The sequence below is a fragment of the Falco rusticolus genome, chromosome 5 (genome assembly GCF_015220075.1).
Source record: "Falco rusticolus isolate bFalRus1 chromosome 5, bFalRus1.pri, whole genome shotgun sequence".
NCBI lineage: Eukaryota > Metazoa > Chordata > Aves > Falconiformes > Falconidae > Falco > Falco rusticolus.
In genome coordinates, this window is record NC_051191.1 from 82,874,841 (window position 1) to 82,895,207 (window position 20,367).

At 41.5% G+C, this 20,367-nt stretch overlaps 1 protein-coding gene across 1 annotated transcript; it reads left to right on the plus strand.

Moving 5' to 3' along the window:
* The first annotated feature begins 3,973 nt into the window (after positions 1 to 3,973).
* Positions 3,974 to 18,570, plus strand: LOC119148978 (putative DBH-like monooxygenase protein 2). Its single transcript, XM_037389783.1, is given in 12 exon segments — positions 3,974 to 4,112; positions 6,204 to 6,335; positions 6,838 to 6,971; positions 9,381 to 9,475; positions 9,931 to 10,012; positions 11,211 to 11,378; positions 12,335 to 12,440; positions 13,291 to 13,422; positions 13,425 to 13,456; positions 14,708 to 14,799; positions 18,053 to 18,149; positions 18,366 to 18,570. Coding segments are annotated over 12 exon segments (1,254 nt in total). The 3' UTR covers positions 18,411 to 18,570.
* Positions 18,571 to 20,367: the final 1,797 nt, after the last annotated feature.

The window sequence follows — 20,367 nt, forward strand, 5'->3', positions numbered from 1 at the left end:
TGCCAATACTTACAACCCATTCATTTTCACCCAGGGCGTTCCCTTTGCCACTGTTCTTTCACTTGCCTTTCATTAACATCCTCCTTTTGTGTTCCCTTGGGTAAAACATTTAAGATGTTTCAAAGGAGGGTAATGAACCAATGCCAAAATAACAGATACTCTGTTGACGGCATATTGACTTGAGGTCCAGGGTTCAGCTTCAAGCCTTGCTCCAGTTACCACAACACATGGTCCAGAAGCTGGATATCAACCTACCGAATTTCTTATTAGCTCATTTGGGCAACTGTTTCTTTTTCTCTTTTTTTTCAGTCCTGAATTCCACTTGGAACTAAAAGCCTTCTCTGACAAACTGTTGGCAGTGTGGTATGTCTATGTGAAAAGCTGTGGTTTCAGAAAATCCACATTTTTGGAGAAAAATACTTCGTTTGAAAAATAAGTGACTGACCAACTCTACTGCTTTTACTGCTGTTCCCTTTACTGTCTAACAGGCAGTGGTCTTCCCATCATTTTGCTCTAAACTAAAATATGGCATATTTCCATAATTTCCATATTCCCCCCCCCAAAAAAAAACAAACAAAAAAACAAACAAACACAAAGTGTAAAGAAAATAAATAGATTTTAATCTTAGTCTGAGCATAGCTGCAGACCAGTGATGCTTAACACCTTGATGAAATGAAGTATAAAGTCAGAAAATGGTAATTTAAGCCATTTTAGACAGCAATATTTAGTTTTGTTCCTATCACCCATCACAGCAGAAGTGTTGACTTTATTAGCTCCTGTAACTATCCTTACACATGAACACTGGCAGAAGTAGCTGTTTTTAAAATGCTGTGTTTCTCCCTCTTTAATCCCTCATTTTGAGGTGCTATAAATCTCCTGGAGCAGCAGATGAGGCCAGGTCAAATATTAGTGGGCACCTCAAACAGCACTGGACACCTATGTGTGGGCAGCTGGATTAGGTCTCCTAATTCAGGGCTCCACTGGCAGCCTATGAATAAGATGCACCTGTATATGTTTAGACCTCTCTATATCTAGGCGTGTTATTCTCAGATTAAATCCTTCCCTAAGAGTCTTATTGCTAACCTTCAGCAAGATCTTGAAGTTTTCCATGCTGAGTTTGAGTTTGAGGAGATTAGAACTGAATGTATTGAAATAAGTGATTAGTTTTAAACTAAAAAAATCAGAATAAAGGTAAAAGGTATAGAAATGCTTCATTTTGGATTAATTCCATGTCACTTCAGTAATTTTTAAAATAACTATTTCACCTAAGTTATTCTAGGCTCCCTCTGCCACTGATCATGAAGGCAACCTAAACAAACCCCTCTGACTGGATATCCCGTTTTGACAGCTTGCGGTCTTTGAGGTAAAGCTTGCATTTCTTTCCACATTTCCAAAACAAGACTCTGTGACTTCTCTTTTTTTGGTGAAAGTGAGTATTTTGTTAAAAATTGGCCTAAAAGAACGAGCAAAGGTGTTAAATAACCTCAACATGGCTTCAACTCATTATAACAGGAATGCTGTGCTTCCTGCCCTGCACTGCGATGAGGAGTTGTGAGCGGGGGAGACGTGGGGGCTGGAGCTGGCTGTGTGTCAGGGACGTGCGTGTTGCCAGCAAAGGGTTTCAGCAGTGGAGCTTCAGGGTCATTTCAAAAGAGTACTGGGCATAGTACTTCCATTCTTCTTCATCTCCTAAATTTGTTGTACATCATCATAATCCCCAAAGAGAAAACCCAGTGAAACATCACTGCTTTCTTCTCTCTCTGTGTCTCTGCCTGCTGCAGATCCTCAGGAGGTGCCATTGCACCCTGTGGTTCTGACTTTCTTCTTTCTTTTCACACTTGGCTCCTGTCTGAGCACTTAGTTCTTTAAAGGAAGCAGTTTTTTATCTTCTTTCCTTTGCTCAGATCATCTGCAGTTTTACAATCTTCTTTGGCATGTTGCTCACTGCCAATCTGTGGTATCTTCCTGTTCCTGGATATCTCTCCCACCCACGCCCCTCACCAGTGGCATGCAAACACCACATCCTCCTCCATCAAAGGAGCCATGCAATTCTAATCTTTGTCACACGTAAAAACATCCCTCCTTATAATCCCAGGCTAGTCATGTCTTCTAGCAATGTCCCAATTGCATCCCCTAATCTCCCACTGCCCTCCATGTGAGAAAGCAATTTTCTGCTTAAAAAAGTGGAGAACTAGCAACGGTGAAAATTTCCCATACCAGCAACCTCATACTCTGCAAAGCACACTAATGCAGCCATGCAGATTCCCTTCCCTTTTTCCCTCACACCTTCATCATTAACTGTCTTTGGTTCTTCCCACAGAGGGGATGAAGTCCCTCAGTTTTGATATCCCTGTGCTGCCCTAGTTTTGAAATACTTTGCATTACCATATCCCTCAGCCTTGCCTAGCTCTCCCAGAACAGTGTCTTGGGCCTTCTGGAGCAGAGAAAATTTAAAATGTTGGCATTGTATTACATAATTCACAAAAGAAACTGTCTGCAGCAGGACTGTCAACAACGTAACCTGGGATTCAAGCAATCTGTACGCAATTTGGTCTGTTTAAGCCCCGTCTCTGAAAATCAGATTAGTTCGCTCTCCTTCTCTGTTACTCATCTGTTCTGCAAGTACTTGTCTTAGCACATTAATACAAATGGGCTTTTTAGGCTTTCCTACCAAGTAAATGGGAATAAACTACCACATCCCTCAAAATCCACAGACCCGGGCTATGTTTTGCAGTGGACTATGCACCTGGCAAATTGGACACAGATGCACCAGGCACCTCCTGGCAGAACCAGTTGGAAACCTGCTGAGGCTATTTGTTTTTCATGTCATTATGCCGAAAACTCTTAGGCAGGGCAACAGATGACACGCTTTTCTTGTTCCACTCACTGCCCCCAAGGTATAGTGCATGAAGCAAAAGCATTTTTCTTCTGCTGTTCCACTACAGTCCAAACTGCTACCACTCGAGTCCTTCTTATGTACCACAGCAGCTTCCTCTGATAAGCCCTGGCACTAAGATTCACCAGCACGTTTACAACAAACTTGCCAATAACCATCACACCAGACAACAAGGTGACATAGTCAGGGTTCATTTCAGCATTTGCAAAGGCAAGTAGTCAGAAAAGCCCCTTTTCTTTGCAAAGAGCCAGCATTCACCCACCCTGAGGAGTACTGGGTAGGAGGTAAACACTTGGTTGCTTTTTTTGGTTCTGTATTACAAAACAGCTATTAAAACTGTTTTGAGATGTATATGGGATGGCCTGGTACGGTTTCACTGAGGCAAGGTGCCAGGGCATATTGTGTAAAGAGTTGATCTTTCCTACATATCAAATCGGATATAAAACAGTCAGTTCCCACTCCTCCTTTCCAGCAACAGGCCCAGCGTCATGCACTTCCATATAAACTGAGCCCCTGGTAGCAGAGTAACCGCCCAAGGTATCAGCAAGACTCAGAAATCACAGTGATTCTGTTGGTGATGGCAGTTCTCAAGAATCAAGGGTATGCTCTTCCTCTTGTTCCTCCCATGCTTTTCTTCTGGTCAGCCCGCACCTCCACTGCTGCGTTTCTCCACCTTCCTGGATCCTTCAAATAGGGTCTACCTCTGCTTGGACCATGATGAACAGGAGCTGATGACGTTTGAGCTGCAGGTCCATACAAGGGGCTGGGTGGCATTTGGATTCAGCTGTCACGGAGACTTGCCTGGATCTGACATTGTGATATAAGGTGTCTTCCCAAATGGCAGCATCTACTTCTCTGGAAGTTGAAAAGACTTCTTTTGCCTCCCCCTTTGCCAAGGGTCGTGCTCTAAGTATATTGGCTTGAAAGCACATGGACTCCACTGGCTAAAGATAGATGTCTGAGGCCATTTGAAATCCTTAGTTGGCATGGCTTCCGACTGACATCCCAGAAGAGCCCAGATCTTCTGCACACCCTGTGTCATGCCTCCTAGCCCCACACAGCTACTTGAGATACCCTATGGTATCCCAGACGGTACCAGATGATGCTGTTCAGGCAAAAAAAGTGATCCTATCTGCAAGTGAAAACCACAGCCAGAGCCAGCTAGATATGACTGAAGCAATCACCTACCATGAAGGCAGAGGAGGCTGCTGGGAGTGTAATTTCCAATTTATCCAAATGACAGGAGTCAGATGCAAAACTCCCATATTTTCCCTCAATGAAGCTCTTCAAAGGCTCATTTACTTAATTTCCTCTGTAGTGAGCGGAGACTTGTTCACCTCCAAAGGTCGCTTCTTCCTGACCGTCCTAAGTGCCTCCCTTAGGAATGGCATACAACATCCTTGGGACTTGCCGTTTTTTCATTTGTCTGTAAAAGCAACCACTAAGGATAGATGCCTGATATTAAAACATCTGGAGTTTAGAGGACTAAAATGCCACTGAGGGTGGTAAATAAAAAAACAGGGTATTGTTTTAATTTGTTTTGTTTTAATCATGAAAGAGAAACAGGCAGTTTGATGCTATCCAGACACAGAAAGAAAAAGAGTTTGCACTGATAAAATGTTTGCCAGTCACAGGGGTTTTATTTTGTTCAGCCATTTTCAGTTCCCTTTTCACACAACAGGAAAAAATGTTTTGCATGAAATATCTCTCTGTGCATGTCTAAAACGGGTGAACTTTGGAGGGGGTGAGGCAGCTAGCCTTGCTTACAGTTGTAAGTTGGTTGCAAAACCATTCTTATTATAGCCAGTTTTGAAATTTTTTTGTGATGGTTACACAAACAGAATTTTTGGCTGTGAATGACTGCAGGGGAAAAAAAATATGATCAATTTAGAAGAAACACTTGTTCTTTACTTTTAAATAATGATCTTTTTTTAGCATTTAATTTCTCCTAAAAGAATACCCTGTAAAGAAAAATTGAACTGTTTGGTTTCAAAAATACTAAACATTTCACCAGTTTCAGAAGAGATATTTAACATTTTCAATGTTTTTCTGCACTGGTAGCTGGAAATCTTTGTTTATATTAGAAAATAATTTTGGTCCCACAGATTTTAGGTTTTTTTCAACTCTTTTCCATATCAGAAAATACCTCCCTATTATTTAGATCTGGAGATATTCCAGTAAGCAAGCACATCAACGAGCACAAAAAAATCCACATTTTTTGCTCAGTAGGCTGTAAAGCACACCCACTGAACCTGTGGAATAGACACTTTGAAGGAAATATAAGTTAGTTACTGTAAATGGAGTTTGTGGGGATTTCCATTTGCATTCTGCTTTCTAACCCTCTCTCTCTTGCATCCTTGGTTTTTCTTTTAATTTTCCTCTTTACTACAACTGTAACAAAGTCATTATCTGCGTAATGTTCGGTAGGTGAGAAACTTGCCAAAAAGACTAGTTTTCACAAAGGTGGGGATTTTTTCAGCTGTTTACTGCCTTGCTCTTTCATATGGTATATTTAGTTTAAAATATTACATTTATTTCAAAGTAGCTCATTTGCAGACTACTTATCTTTGATACTTATCTTTGAATTTTGATTTTTAAATGAGAGAATGCAACAGGTATTTCAAAGCAGTAGGAAAACAAAATCTGTATTTTCAAACTATGAGGTGTCCCTCTGTAAACAGCATTTGGATGAGAGATAAATTGCTTAGAGTTTTCTGAAAGTCCAAAACCATGGATAAATTCAAGAAGAAGAAGTAAGAATATTGGAGGAGACACTGGGAAATTTAGCAAAAGCTGTAACCAGGTTTTTAAATACTCACTTCAAGGAACAGAGATGGGAAGAAGAAATACCAGGACAGATTTCACATATGAATATTTTTCCTTGACCAGACTGTTGTCTGGTAAAATTTTTCTCTTCTCCTTTATCCCTCCAAAGTTGAGTACTGTAGCAAAACTTTTCAGCATAGTGCTTAACAGCTGGACATTAGGGAGACATTTGCTTTATTATATTTCAGGTTTCTCTTTGAGAGATTTTCATTTCATCTGCAGCCACTGCTTTCTCATTTCTAGTCATTTGAACTCCTTTGCCACAAAAATATGATGCAATCTCAATCAGTCACCTTGGAGCTTTACTACTTTTTTTCCTTCTTCCCCTTCTGCAGCTGTGTGTACAGTCCCACCTTTTCACCCTGTGCGTTCAGAGCAGCAGTTATTGTGGCCCATTCTGCTCCCGGTGAGATTTCTACAGGAACCAGGTATCTAGATGCTTTTCAAACTCTACGTCATGTTTCTTTGCCTTTTTACCTAGCAACAATTGCATTTGATGATCTCAGTCACGCATTATTTGTCTTTTTCACTATGCCTATGCTGCTAAAGCTATTGGTTAGCTTGTACTTTCTAGGAGAGCTTAGCATCTACAGCCAGGCCCAGGTTCCAGGCGGTATGGGAAACATAAGAGTTTTAAGAAGTAAAAAGGAGAATGGTATTCTACTCATTTAATTTTATTCTACTCTATTCATTTTGGTATGCCTAAAATATCTTACTTTTCAACCACCTCTGCTTTTCAACGGGGTTTGCTTTACTTCCCACCCTGTGTGGTTGAGCCAGATGTGCTAAAAAAACCCAGTGTGCAGCAGGTCACTCACTCAGGGAGCAGGGAAGATCCTCTAGTATCCATCCTATCCAGGCCATCCTCTGGATTATGGGACCCAGAGGCCGCTCTTCCCTTGAGCAGCACGATACAGCAGGGACTGGACATTAGTTTTCTTCAATTGGTTTGTGGAAATCAGCAGTGAAAGTGGAGGAGCTTTTTTGAGAATTAAATGCTTTGATAATTACTCAGGTCCCACCAGCAGTACTTGGGAATGTGACTTCTTGGGAGTGTGGGAAGCTCTTCTCTCTCTTGCTTTGACGACTGTTCCTTTTCCAACATTGTCATGCAGAAGATGAGGCAACCCTCGAGGAAGATGAGAGCCAGGACTACCAACTACTGTCAGTGACAGAGAATGAGACCTCCACCACCATGTGGTTCAAATGCCACCTCTGGACATGTGACCCAAATGACCTGAATATCACGGTAGGAAAGGGGGTTACTCAAGCAACATCCCAAACAAACCTGCTCTCGTGTCCCACTCTATTCCCAAATCCCCCCGATCAGATCTGAGAATGACAGGTTTTTCTCACAACAGTGCAGTAACAGGAATATAAAGAAAAGTATGGAACCACACAGCCACATTTATAATGCCTATTTCAAGGGCACTGTTTTGATGTCATTGATGTTTGCTTATATTTTCTATCAAAGAATGGGGAAGTTATAAATCTCAACATCTTCTTAAGCTTCAATACAGCTCTTCAAAATCCTGCTCATTTTTCAGTCTCTCTCTTGTTTTCTACATACAAAGAAGTGATATCTAGTGTTGGACATAACATTTTTATGTGTAATATAAGGCATTATTTTGGTAAGAATTGTGTTTAGCAAATTCAGAAAGTTTTGGTAATCTCGGTCCTTCTCTCTTGGAAGAGCTTCATATTGGTATTGACTGCCACCAAAAGCTTAGCCAATCCAAATTGTTATTTTAAGTCAGAGATTTTTCAAAACTATGCTTTGTCAAGGATCACAAGGATACAAATGCACATAGTTTCAGAACTCTGTATATATAGACACTGTTTACACGTTTCACTTTTACTTGAGGCACCTCTGGGTAAATCAGCATTATCCAAGGCTAACCCTCAGAAATGTCTGCCCAGAATTAGGTGTACATCCACTATTTTTCTGCGGTTCAAATATATGTGCAAATGACTGGTTAGATGCCTTTGTAGTCACAAACCTTAATGACCTTTAGTAATTGAGAGAAATATAATCCCATTCTGAATGGGAAGAATTTACAGACTTCTATGGCTGCTGCTGCTTTCCTTACACGATGGGGCAGATCCAGGTGGATCGCTGAGGGCATCCAGACTCAACAGTAGCTGCTAATGGGGAATTAGGGGACTACAGTTTAGTTAGATTTTTGTGTAAGTCCCTTAGTAATTCTTTGCAAAAATTGCCCAAAATACATTATATACAGATAAGTGAGCTATATCTGCTTTAGGACATGCAAAGATGTGAAATCTGATCTTTAGCACCATTGTACAGCTCCCACAGCTAGAACAGTATACAGACAGTATCTGAACATTTGAACACAAAGTGATGCAGGTTCTGAAGTCTTCATCAAATACCTCACAGCCTTTCCCCCAGCTTTCTTATATTTCTCATACCACCACTTAAAATCCATGCGTGCTTTAATAATGTGTGTGAAATGACAGCGGGTACAGATTTTCTTGTGTCTTTTCTAGCCAGCACCCTTCTCTTTGGCAAAAAAATACATTATGTCTCTGGAGAAGACAAATCTTGTGTGTTACTCTGCTCTACTTTCTGTTGGGTGTCGTGACATATTATCTGAGTGTCTGAGTATGTACCAAATATGCACAGTTATGTTATTTTAGGTGATTTCTAATTGCCATGGTTACTATGTGGATTATGTTTTAATAAATGTGCAGTGGTATAAGGCATGTGATGTAGGGTGAATACATGTGTATGTGGTTGATGGGAAGAAAGGAATGAGATTTTCCAGTTAATACTCCCATTACAGGTTGACAGAGCGTGCTTCATTACTGTGTTTGGTACTGATGACACAGTTCAATTCTTTAAAGGCCAAAGATTTTCCAAGTCTCTTTTCTTTATGAGGCACAGAGGCCCATCTGACTCAACTGACCCTAAAATATTCTTCATCTATGACCTGGTGCTGAATAATGCAAGTTCTGGGCAAGAACTTTACTTGGCATGTTAAAAATAGCCCATTCTTCTGCTTTTCTTTGGAAAGTTGATCATGCCCATGCTGGAAGTTTGAATTGCACAGGTCAAAAGATGGATATGACTGATCTTGGAAACATGCAAATAGAGCTGGCAAGAGTAGGAATGAAGTGGGAATGGAAGGTTTGCTATGCGGAGGGTAAAGGTCTTATTTGTTAGGAAATGCTGTAAGGTGTTTCTTGGTCCCTTGACTAGAATTTAGGGAGCCAAACACAGACTGGTGCTACTGAACTGCAGTATAATTAACTCAGGCATATATGTATACAGGTCTATTGTCTCATCCATATAGACCCATCAAAAACTAGCTATAACATGCTGAAGATATTTCCTGCTTCCCATCTTAGTTTTGTCGGGGCTACACAACATCACAGAGGAGAGAAATAATGGGTATACATTTAAATGCTCTGTGACGAGCCTGGCAAAGAGCTCAGAAAATGCAATACAACTGCTGTGTGCGCTGCCTCCAGTATTAATACATGCAGTATCTCAGTATCAAATATAAGGATTTACCAGCAGAGCTGGAGCTCTGCATTAGCATCACCTCATGGTACATGTGGCATCCTTGTCAAATGGAGTTCAAAAGTACCAACTCAGTGTGGTATTATTGCATTAACACCTTTCTTCTTTAAACAGCATCATCCCACACAGTCAGCACTTGCTCAAGATGCAGCAGAATCTGCTGATCAGCGTGGGCAGTATTCCATAGTAAAGAGGGGTGCTATTTTTATGTAAAGATTTGTGGGATTAGTGCTATCATGTGTTCTGCTTGTGACTCCAGAAAACTAGCAAGTAAAAATGTTGATTGAACTGCATTAATGTTTCCTATGCTTGGTTCATGTTACAATAGGCAAATTAGTAATGCAATTCCCTTTTCTTTTTTTTTTTTTTGGGGGGTGGGGACCAGAAAAAAATCTGAAAGAAAAAGAATTTAAGACCTGGTGGAGCTGGTAAACATGTATGCCATTCACCAGAATACAATTTCATCTTCTTGACCCTTTAATCTTCTCACTCACTGCAACCAAAAACCAAGCAGTCGCTTGCTAAATGCATCATCCTTCCTTCCCCCTCCAGTTCTGGGTCTCATTCTGCTTGCACCACCTCCCTTCAGCTTCTCCAATTCCCTCTGCATATTACTGAGTTGCCAGGGGAATCTTGAGGTGACTCGTGTGTCTTTCTTTTCCAGTTTGCTGTTCCAGTTAAGAAACAAGTATGCTTGTACTTTTATCCCCCTGCCCATGGCCAAGCAGAAACACCATGTCTACAAGGTAAAATTGCAGGCTGTCTTACTGAGGAAAAACAGGACAGGACAGACTTGCTCCTTCAGTGATGTGTATAAGTCTGTCTTTTACAACATTTTAGTATAAATTTAGAAGCATTCCATCTGTCCTTCACTGCCATTGGGATGAGCCAGCTAATTTGTCTGGCTTGTGTGGTGGTGAAGTTCTGTCTCGTTTCTAGCTTTGGAAGTACCTTTGTCTTCATGTCCATCACACCTGGAGAAACCTTGCTGCAAGTCTGATGTCTCCGTGTAGTGAGCTCAGGCCACATTACCTGTTGGTATCTTTGAGAGCAAAGGGATCCTCCAGAATCTTCTATATTGAAAGGACTTTTGCTTTTGTCCTTGGAGATTGTTAAGGGTATTTGCATAAAAGGCAAAACTGACATTTTTGCTGTCCTGTTTTCAAGACTGAATGTGCAGAAGAGGAAGAGCAAAGAAACAAAACAGGAACTTTCCAAAGCAAGCATAGTTTACTTCCCAGATTAAGATAACTTTGCTTCAAGATTAAGCAGCCCTTCTTAGTTTTGTGGCTTTTGAAGGTTTAAAAATAGATGTTCCACTGAAATGACGTAAGGCAAAATTTCATAAGGAAGACTTCTCGTGGACTGCAAAACAGAATTTAACAAGTAACCCTACAGAACAAACTCAGAAGTTTTAGTCAGTTGATGTAGTAACACCAGAATTTTGAGACCTGATGTTATCAATGCTGGTTAAAAGTTCAGTGATTAATGAGCACATGAAAGTTACATGCCGGGTTTATTTTACACTGTCTTGATTATGGTACTTTTGGCACAACTGAGGGAGCAGTGAATTATAGTGAACCTGAGATCAAGGTCCCTTATCTTGACTGCAGTCAGGAAAATTGTGTATGAAGTAAACTATTTACATTTCTGGCCTGGAACCTTACTGCCCAGCATAACAGGTCAAATAGACACCCCGGCGATTTGATAAAGGGGAGGTGCTTTAAAGGAAAATGCAAATCCCTTCTGGAAAAATAGACTCTGTTGGGTGCATACCACAATGAGTAGATAAACTGCCAACCAATTTACCATCCATTTTATGAATCAGATTATATTTGTTTGCCTAACATATGGTTAACTGCTCTTTTTTGTTGCCTGGGAAAGAAATACTTGAGTGTTGACAATAATTTTTTTTTTTTTTTTTACTTTTTCTCTTGGTTACAGTTCGAACCTATAATAACACTCCACAACGTAACCTTGGCTCATCATATTCTTGTTTATGCCTGTGGCGATGCCAGCGTATTACCCAGTGGCACAGATGATTGCTATGGAGCCAATCCGGATTTTGCCTTGTGCTCTCAGGTGGTTGTGGGATGGGATGTTGGAAGAGAGGTGAGTCTGCAGGGCCCAATCCTTCCCCCATTTCTTGTTAGGAACAGTAGTACCTTTGTTGTCACCTTGTCCAGTAAGACCCCACAGTCCTGCAGGACCAACCAAACTGGGGAATTTTCCTCATACTGTCCCCACTCAACTCTACTTCTGCTGCATCAGGTGATGCTGCTGTTTTCTGCATAGTTGTTGATACTCTGCATATGTGTGTATGTTATTATCATATCTGCATTAAACAAGTGTTATATGTCACATACTAATGCCTTCCTTCTGACCTTTTGATAACGTTGCCATTAATTTCACAATATTCTCCTTATGCTCCTTTTGCATAACGGAAGGTTACCTACTTGCTGCCTTTTTTTCTACTAGCTCTGCCTCTTTTTCAGTAGAGTAACATTAAAAGTCCAGCGCAATTGGTGCTGCTGACTGAGTGGCCTAGTTAGAAGTCAGTGATGCACACATTTTAGCATCTATCTTGTGCCTTTCAGAGCAAAATGTATTTTGTATTTCTATAGTATGCATGTACATGGAGATGGAGAGAGAAAGGAGATAACTTTTAGACAAAACCCTTACAGGAATTTTATTCAGATTTTATGTAATGCAGTTCCAATACTAATATGAAATTTGGTACAAGAGTGTACACATACTGTAACCATTTCCTATTAAATATATATGTAATGCCTATTAAATATATATGTAAAAATGAAACCAATCAAAAGGATAAATGAAAAATAAATTTTGAAAATTCTTCCTTGTTCTGATTCAGAAGAAAAAGAAATGGAACTGGCAGAATTTCCCCCAACATTTTGATTTCTAACAATATCTAAGTAAATATTCAGAAACGCAAGAAAATAAAAACTTTCTCTGTGTAAGTTTTCAATTAAGAAACAACAGAGAAGAGTTAAAAACTAGCTAACTACTTCATGTAAGTTTATTCCCCCTCTTCCTCTTTCCACAAGTCTTATCAATTTCCAGATGAAGCAGCTGCATTTTCCATAGGGGCACCTTGGGACCCTCAGTACGTCCAACTAGAAATCTGTTACAGCAATTTTGACATGTTACCAGGTGGGTGATGCTGGGCAGTTGTCTAACAAAGAACAGCCTCAGGATGGAGGTCTCAGACCTCCCCTACAAGCCTATTAGAAACCACCTTTGTACGAAACGCTTCCATATGTTGCTCAGTACAACCTTCAGGACAGTAAGAAGAAACTGGACTGGAAACTAATTTTAGCAATATAATAATTATTTTATTATATATAATTAAATAAATTTTATATAAATTAAATAATATAAATATGATATGTGATGATAATTTTAGCAACATAGATAGTTATATCTTCTTAGATTAGACACGTCATACCATCAGAAAAGCTGAGCACATCTTCCTGATATGATACTAGCAGGAGTGTTAGGGAAAACATCAGGGAAACGGTGGCATCATGGCACTGCTACTTTTTGTGGGAAGGGACAGTGTGGTTGTGGGAGAAATAAGTGTACCAAGGGTCAGGATGAAGTTCTGAGAGCCTAATAACAATACCTCAGACTTCTACCATGACCTCCAGCACTCAATCCCTATGACAGGTGATGAAGAATGTCACTGCAGTATTTGCTATCATTTTATGTTAGGGTAAACAAGAGTGATTTTATGGGAATCATCTGCGACTATGAACAGGGCTGGATCCAGCTGCACTATGAGTGAGGAACTGTGCGACTGTGCACCTTGCATGACTTCGAAGCTACATGTTACAGTAGACCATACCACCACGGGTAGGGTGGAGGGCTTAGACCTTCCTGTTAATCTGTGCTGCTCCCAAACTGTGACTGGGAAAGGGATGCTGTATGTGTTGTTGCTTCAGGCCCCACTTCTGATGTTTCTGGAGTCAGTGCTGAAGGAGTGGTCATTTTTCTTTTGCAGGCTTGATTGACAGCTCAGGACTATGACTTTACTATACTCAGGAACTACAGAAACATGGTGTGGGTGTTCCGCAAACAGGCATCTTCAGTTTCCCTGTGTATTTCATTCCTCCTGGAGCAGAACCCTACAGATCTTAGGCCTTTGCAATTCCAGCCGGTTTGATGAAGTAAGCGTGGGGAAAGCCATACAAAACCCTTCTTGATCTTTCTCACTTTGGGCTTTCATCTTGCTCCAGACATGCCCAAAAGCCATTTGGCACAGGGTGCTAGCTTAGCCTCCATTTCTCCATGTTGCAAAATTAACATTTTTTCCAATAACACAGCTCAGCAGATACCCAAGGCTTGGCCCAAGAGCATTAGCAGAGCTGTGTAAGCAGGTCAGAACCATGAGTTGAATACCCATTCGCCCCATCTAAGTGAAAGGGAAACAAAACCCAAAGGATGTCATGACTTCCCAAGATCCCCAAGTGAGTCTGCTCCACCACATGCAAGGGGCCTTTTTAGCCCTTTTTACACAGTCTCTGGCTTGGACCTTGGGTCTTTCTAGCTTGAAGCTCCCTAGTGGATCATTCCATGCCAAAACCACAGGCACACGCATATACACAGTACAGAGAGCACACTCACACTGAAAATATTTAGGAACAGAGTTTAGTAAAATAGTCTAGATTGCAGCAATCACGTTCCCGGTTTGTTCAGACAAACATGCTAACTGGAAGTCTCTGTAAGTACAACTAGACTCTCCTCTTCTCTCCATTTTCCCATATTTGTTTCTCTCTTTCCCTAAATTTGACCTCTTCCTTAGGTGTCCAGTAATAAATTTTGCACATTCCCACAGTCCACTTAGAATACCCCATATATTTTACATAGTCCCACAATCCCCCTCAAACAACCAATAGGTTTGCTCCCTCTTATGAGACCTGCAGTAATCTTGTCTTTTCTTCTTTTCATCAATATTCAAAGATTTTCTTTGAACCTTTTAAGATGTACATTTTGATGGTACTTTCAATAGCCCATTGATCAGTGTCTTACTATTTCTGCTTTTACTCTTACTGTTATCTGCTCTTTCTCAGAGTTCATGGATCTGCATGTTTAACTTATTACCTCTCCTGTATCTTGCCTTTGTTTGTCACATAGCTGATAACAAGATATCATTACAGTGCCCAGCATGAGATATCACAAACTCAAACAACTATGCCAGAGTACCTAAAGCCAGAAAAGCAATTTTCAGAAAGGTTCACCAGAGCAACCTTTCAATCAGTAATAACCTACACAAGGAAATGGTCTTAAACCTCCTCTTAAAAAAAAGTTAAGCTGACATTTACATGAGTTCCATCAAGCTTTTGACTTGATGGGCAGGCGTTAAATGTAGTGCTGTGCTCTGACTGCCAGGCTCTGACCTGTTCCATTTTGAACTGCAGCTGAACGGGATGCTGGCTCCAGATCTGCATGTCTTTGCCTACTTGCTTTACACCCACCTGTCTGGCAGAGGAGTGAAAGCTGCTCAATACTGGTAAGAGAAGGGAACTCACAGTATTGCTGCCCATGCTACAGGATCATTCCCTGCCTCTTGAGCTAGAGTGGATGAGAATGATGTCTCCCAGGCTAGTCTCCATCTGTCACTGCAGGAGGCTCTGCAGTGTCTGAACTGTAGTATGAAGAATTATCTCTTAGGGAAAGAAGGGTCAGCTCAGCAGACAGCAAGAGACTGGAACTGTGCCTCTGGTTAAATAAATCAGGTCCAGGGAGTGAGCTCAAGCACTGGACTGCTTCTCATCCACAGCAGACAGCTGCCAGATGGTGCCCTTACATAGCTTGGTCCTGCTAACCAGACTGACCGTGAGGCTACACAGGCACAGTTCTGGGATTGCGTGTACCAGTTCCCATGGGCTGCATGAGCAAAACTACACAGGATTTGGTTTCCTCCAGCATCATCCCACACTAAAAACTTCAGTACCCCTATGTGCTCTCTGATCACATCCTAGCCCATGAAGCATGAATACTCAGTTTGAAGCTATGATAATCACAGTGTGCAGCATAGCATTTGAACACTACTTCAGCCATTTGGAATTTGAAAACAAAACAAATCAAAATCCAGAAATAAAAATTAACTGTGCTTTAGGCCAAAGGGGCATCACAGAGGTCTAAGTGCTTGGTAGTATAGGTATAACAGCTATGTCCTCCTTAGATTTCTAATTTCAGAATAACCCAACATCAGCCAAGCATCACGCTGCAGACAGTTACAGGGAGGCAGACACAGTCCATGCCAGTGATCGGTAAAACAATGCACTGCCCTATGACATTTAGCAATGTGGGCATAGCCCAAGATGTTGCAGTGACACTCTAATCTTAGAGAACTCGCTGTGACATCTTCAAGGTCAGGTTCCCTGCCTGTCTACAAGGCACTGCTGGTGCATTCTCTGGGGTGTGATGTGAGTTCCATCTGGAATGGCAAGGGGAAACTTTGGCATTGCCTGGTCCTTAGGTGGCTGCACTCTCACACCAAATCCCCAGACCCCTGCACTGTCTCACATGCTGATTCACTCTGCAGGAAATTCACACATACGGAGCCGATCCTGTAGGCATGCAGGGAACCTGAACCGCACTGTAGGCAAGCTGTGGAAAACAGGATAGCGCCTGCCCTCCCGCACCCAACACAAAGCTGAGTTATGAGCAGAGCAGATGTTGTCTTGTTTGGCTTCTAAGCACACATATGATACATCATTCAGAAGAATCTAGGTTGTTCCAAAATGGCACATCTGCCCTTGAAGATGGCCTTCCTTAGTTGTCCTTAAACACCAATGGCATCCTACAATCAAATATTGTTTAAACACTCTGGTCCTGTGTCTCTCCACCCACTCCCCAGCATGCCAAGGAATGGGGCCAAGTGACTAGAAGCTCCTTCAAAGGCAGCCTCAAAGAAGTGGGACCAGCACAATTCTCTGATGGGTATTTTCTCCTCTCTGACCAGTGGTATCTGCAAAATACTCACCTAGCAGCCTCTGCAGCCTAATTGTGACATGGCAAAAGCAGGGGAAAAGTTTTTAAGAACTTTAGGAAACAAATTTAGTCTGCTGTGACTAGACTAAATATATAGGGATTTTGTAACTTGAAAGGTGCATTGTGAAAAGTCTGCTCCCTATTTACACCTGTCTGTGTCTCTCAGGAGAAGCACATTATAGCTGGCAATGTGGTTGTCTCTTGACAAAGGAGCAAAGTAGACACCAATAAACCTATTGGCTTCAAAGTCATCCCTCTGTTTCAATGCTACTGATCTCCAGCCCAGACTGGCCTGACAACCGGATTGTTATGCTAGACAGCAAGTGGAGTGAGCCTCCCTCCATCTCATTAGCTAGCAACTTCCAAGGGCATACTCCAAGTAGCAGGGAGTGACATAATCAGGAGAGTTTTCCTTAGGCTTCGGAAGAAAATGGAAGGTTCTTTCTTTTTACTAGGACTCACTTGAGGTCAGCCTGGAGAGGACTAAGGCAACAGTTAGATTTACTTAGGATGAGCATATATCTGAGAAAGGACCTTTACAGATGTTACCGTACAGATGAAGCCATCTCAAGCACAGGCTCCAGAGCAGAAGGTCAAACATTCAAAACACTTTCTGAACAGAGATGATTCAGGTACAGTGAGCAGCTGGGGTGACTACTTTTCTTCTGGGATTTCCCCTGTAACAGGTAGGATAACTACACTGCTCTTACTCACTTGTCCAATTAGTGGAGACCCCAGACTCTTTGGAGCTTGACCTTGGCAGAATATAGTAGATTGTGATCTTTAATAGCACTTTAGGGGCAGGCCTGTCTCCTTTGTAGGTATTAATTCCAAAATACCCCAGCATACACCAAAAGTCACACATAGCCAGTAGGAGTGACTTAGCCAGAGCTATTTTGTTCCAGGCAATAGCAATAGTTTTTGGCTCCTGCTCTTTATGCAGGTTGCATGGTATACATAAACCATGTGTCACATGATACGTTCTTTCTTGAACTTTTGTGAAGCCTGGCCTCCAAGCCAGGTTCCTCCTTCCTGAACCCATTTTGCTAGAAGGTGTAGCTGAACAGTGGCATGAGCCTACCCGTTCACCTGCTCAGAGTTGCCAGCAGTCACAAAGAGGGCCTACAACAACCGGGCAGGGTGTGCAACAGCTGTTGGGAGAGCCTGGCCATAAGCACCATAAGGTTTTGTGGTCTGGGTGCCTTGATGCACCTTGCAGTGTGCACTGTGGATGTACTTAGCAAGATCTAAGGACCTGTAATGTGGATGGAGAAGCCGCACTCAAGCAGAGCAGAGACCATCTAAGAAGCAGTATCACAAAGCACTGTAGAAATAGCAAGGAAGAGTTCACATGTGATATTTCTGCATCTGCAAGGGACATTCTAAATACCCTGCCAACTCTACCCTGCTAGGGTCAGAGAGTCTTTTTATTTAGGACAGTGTTTTCTAATGCAAGTGTTGGAATTTGTTCTTCTGGGATCCCAGACTGTCCTCTGAAAGGCAAAAGTTTCAAGGTACAACAATTACTGACATGTAAAAAGTCCATATTTGGACTCCAGAACAAGAGGGCTGGTTGGGAAATTTCAAGTGTATATTTGGGAGTGACTGTCGCTGAAAATGTGTTCTGTGAGTTACAGTACAAAAGAGATCAAGCATGGTTTCTGGAGGGGATTTTTGTTGGCTCTGTTTATTTCATCCAGGAATTGGTTATTCCACACCCCTCCCTGGAAATATTTTGACTTTCTTCCCTTGTTTGTCTTCCCCAGGAATGGTGAGCAGTTGAGCATCATGTGTGAAGACAATAAGTATGACTCCAGACTGCAGGAGATTAGGAACCTGAAGGAAATCATCGTAATCAAACCAGTACGATGCTGCCCTGGGATGTAGCCACGGGCAGGCAGGCTGGGGAGGTGGCAAGCACCAGAGGTGTCAGAGCACGTGGATATATTCTGTCTCTCATTCCACCTGCAGCTGTGGCCCATTGTTTTCACACAGTTTCCGGGTTGCCCATGTTGCAAGTGGTTGTTTTATGTGCTTTACCTGTACCCATCTGATGGTTTGACCTACTGTGTTCCCTAGGGGGATGACATCCTGGTCAAATGCAACTTTCAGACACTGGATTAGTCAGAGGTTACATTTGTAAGTCAGTTTTTTCTACCTACAAATCTTTCCTTGCCTTTAAAACTAGTTTATCACTATTAAAATCTTTTGGGAAGACATGTCTCTCTTCCCCGAGCAAATATGGCCCCGGCAACAGCTTCTCATGTCAGACACGACATCATAGACATACTGAGGCATGCCTTGCACAGTTGCTCCATGCTGGGGAGAAGCTCTCAAGTAAGACCCTCCTACTGTAGGCTTATGAACAGACTCAAAGATATCTTGCATCTAATATCTTACAAGACAATTCTTGTCTAAAGCGTCAAGAGCAAGTAGCAAAACTTGCAGCTGAGTTGGTTTTCAGTCATTGAACACTTGGATTTAGTGGAAAGGCAGAAGTCAAATATAGAAACTGATGTAATCCAGCTACTGGATCTCATTTGGACTTCTCAAAACAAGAAGACATTATTTTTAGTTCTTATTCAGACCAGAGGTCAGTTTTGCAGAAGTTTGCATATAAACAGTTATTGTTGTACTCAAGCTTCATAGCTTATTTTAGAGCTTATGCATACAGAGGATTTAATGACATTATTGCACTTGGAAATGTGCACAAAAATCTGTGATTTGACTTAAAGAGGATTACAGAATTTATATTCACAGAGAGCAACACTGTTTGATTTGGTTGGTCCCATTCCAAAAGTAGGGATCAACTGGAAAGTTCTGATCTGGATGTCACACTCAGTTAATTCTTTGAATGTTTTAGTTGAACCTCCCAAAGTTTCAGATTTTGGGATCTTGAAATAAAAATATAGTATTTTTTCTGAAGGAGAGAATGTGTAATTTCGGTTATAAAAGCACAGAGCAACCTATTTATTAGACTACTTATTAGGCAAAGTATCAAAGGATATTTTGATTCTCCATTTCTATCTCATAGACAAATTAATTTTTTTTTCCCAGACAAGATCTGCATGAGCTGTGAACAAGAGTACTTTCCTGAGAAGAAGTAGTCTCCTCATTGTGTCTCAGCAGACCTCTGAGTCATCCTTGTGTCTTTGCTGGGTGGGCTGAGCGCCATGAGTGAGATGTGCCTCTCATTCCTCTTCTACTACTCTCGTAACAACATTTTTGGTTGTATGGGCTATGCTGACATTTCGTACGTTGCACACGTACTCAAGCAGGAGGCCTCAGAGTGAGTCCTGAATCAACATGTTTCTGGAAGTAGCAGAGCAAAATGTAGCTATGAAGAATGACAAATGGAGAAGATAATGAAAACGAAATGTTGCTGATAGGGAAGAAAGACTCATGTACCTTGATCTCTCTTGATCAGCTCCTTTGTTGCAGGGATCTATCAACTGTGATACTTTAAAAATCTCTTGTCCTTTATTTTTTTCCCCTCTTCCTTATTTTTTTCCCCCTTTCCTTCCTTACCTTCTCACCATTTGTCTTCACCTCCCCCTTGCCCCTTCCTCTTTCCCCAGTGGAGTGGAAGGAATGATGGCCGTGGATTTTGTTGACTGGGACAATGACACTGTCAAAATTGCAGAGAAAGCAGCCAAGGAGGAAGATCAAGTTGTCATGATTAAAATCATTAATGTAAGTCTTCCTTCTGAGCAATTTGTGGGTGGGAAACGGACATGGCTCTGATGTTCTGAGAACAAAGTGTGGCTGAGAGATAGAGGCAACAGACAACATCTTGGGTAACACCAGCTATTCATAGCTTATTCACAGCTATAGAAACGGAAAAGGATTACCTGAATGATGAAGTCCTGTGTCCGAGGCTGCAGTTGCAAGGAACCGTCAAAGACATATTTAGTCATCACTTAACTTTGAACTAACAAAGCCAAAAATTCTTCTCCAAAGAGGAAAAAAACTCTTGCACCTTGGTAATATAACAGTGCCCAGGGAGTGATGCCATGGCAGGGCATTTTTGATAGGATGAGCAATAAAATAGTACTGAAGGTCACTCAGATGAAATGCATGC